The 1536-nt window shown below is 42.1% G+C and overlaps 1 protein-coding gene across 1 annotated transcript in view; it reads left to right on the top strand.

Annotated features, from left to right (window-relative positions):
• The window catches only part of LOC107057927 (putative uncharacterized protein YER190C-A), a gene marked incomplete at its 3' end in the record, with an annotated part of 5029 nt that extends 3501 nt beyond the window's left edge, over positions 1-1528 (top strand). Inside the window, exons 2-3 of the mRNA XM_015303076.1 lie at positions 593-1369; positions 1502-1528. Coding sequence (XP_015158562.1) covers positions 593-1369; positions 1502-1528 — 804 coding nt within the window. The remainder of the gene's footprint in view (positions 1-592; positions 1370-1501) is intronic.
• Positions 1529-1536: the final 8 nt, after the last annotated feature.

The raw sequence follows: 1536 nt of genomic DNA, 5'->3' as shown, positions 1-1536 counted from the left end.
TGTCAAAGCAGTTACATAATCAAACACCACAAATCAAAATGCAGTCACAACTGCAATTCATTGTCTTAAATATAAGGGTACTAAATAGGGATAAAGTGCATTGCATTGTCTATCACCCAACAAAACATAATGTCTACATTGCATTACCAACAAAAATCTACCAAAACAAGTTAGATTGCATTAGAGCTCTCTAGGCTCAAATGTGCAGCCTTAGACCTAGTCTCCATTTGTTTTCTTCCCCTCATCTCTTCAAGTTGGCTTGAGGTCATAGCTTGTTTTCCCTTCCATTTCACACCACATGGTGGTTTATGTCCAAGATCTCCAGTGACAACTGCTGAAGACTTCACATTTCTAAATCTTTCACTAGGCATTCCAGGCTGTTCAAATGAATATAAATAATCTTAATTTGTGATTAAAGAAAAAATAATAAATGATATTTAAGTATAGAAATAGGGAACTTACATTAATAATAGTAGCACCACTTTGTGTGTGTAGTGCACCCATTCCAACCATTCTTGTTCTGCTAGCAACACTACCCTAAAAAATAACAAAATATTCAGTAAAGCAACTTATTTAAAACTTATACATGAAGTAAATAAAGGAAACTATATCACCTTTTCTGTTGAACCCTTTAGTCTACCCCTTCCTCTTTCAGTTGGAGCATTAGTTGTTGCTCTTGGGCCAGCAATTTGTGTTGATGTTGGTGCAGCAGCAGGGACAACAGTTTATGTTGATGTTGGTGCAGCAGCAGGGACAACAGTTTATGTTGATGTTGGTGCAGCAGCAGGGACAACAGTTTATGTTGATGTTGGTGCAGCAGCAGGGACAACAGTTTATGTTGATGTTGGTGCAGCAGCAGGGACAACAGTTTATGTTGATGTTGGTGCAGCAGCAGGGACAACAGTTTATGTTGATGTTGGTGCAGCAGCAGGGACAACAGTTTATGTTGATGTTGGTGCAGCAGCAGGGACAACAGTTTATGTTGATGTTGGTGCAGCAGCAGGGACAACAGTTTATGTTGATGTTGGTGCAGCAGCAGGGACAACAGTTTATGTTGATGTTGGTGCAGCAGCAGGGACAACAGTTTATGTTGATGTTGGTGCAGCAGCAGGGACAACAGTTTATGTTGATGTTGGTGCAGCAGCAGGGACAACAGTTTATGTTGATGTTGGTGCAGCAGCAGGGCCAACAGTTTGTGTTGATGTTGGTGCAGCAGCAGGGCCAACAGTTTGTGTTGATGTTGGTGCAGCAGCAGGGCCAACAGTTTGTGTTGATGTTGGTGCAGCAGCAGGGCCAGAAGGAGGTCTTGAACTTGGTCCAGCAGCAGGTCTTGAACTTGGTCCAGCAGTAAAGCTTGTGCCAGAAGCAGGTGCACCAAGAGGACACTTTCTTTTATTGTGACCCTTGTTATGACAAGTGCTGCATGACATCTCAATCCCTCTTTTGGATAATTTTCTAGTTTTACTGGTTTCACCTTGCTCTTTCTTCCTTTTCTTGTCAGGCCTTCCTGGCATCTTCCTAACAGGAGGTGGTATC

The sequence above is a fragment of the Solanum tuberosum genome, unplaced genomic scaffold, assembly GCF_000226075.1.
Source record: "Solanum tuberosum cultivar DM 1-3 516 R44 unplaced genomic scaffold, SolTub_3.0 scf00394, whole genome shotgun sequence".
Classification (NCBI taxonomy): Eukaryota; Viridiplantae; Streptophyta; class Magnoliopsida; order Solanales; family Solanaceae; genus Solanum; species Solanum tuberosum.
The sequence above is the reverse complement of the archived record's forward strand: the minus strand, read 5'-3'. Positions and strand labels throughout refer to the sequence as shown.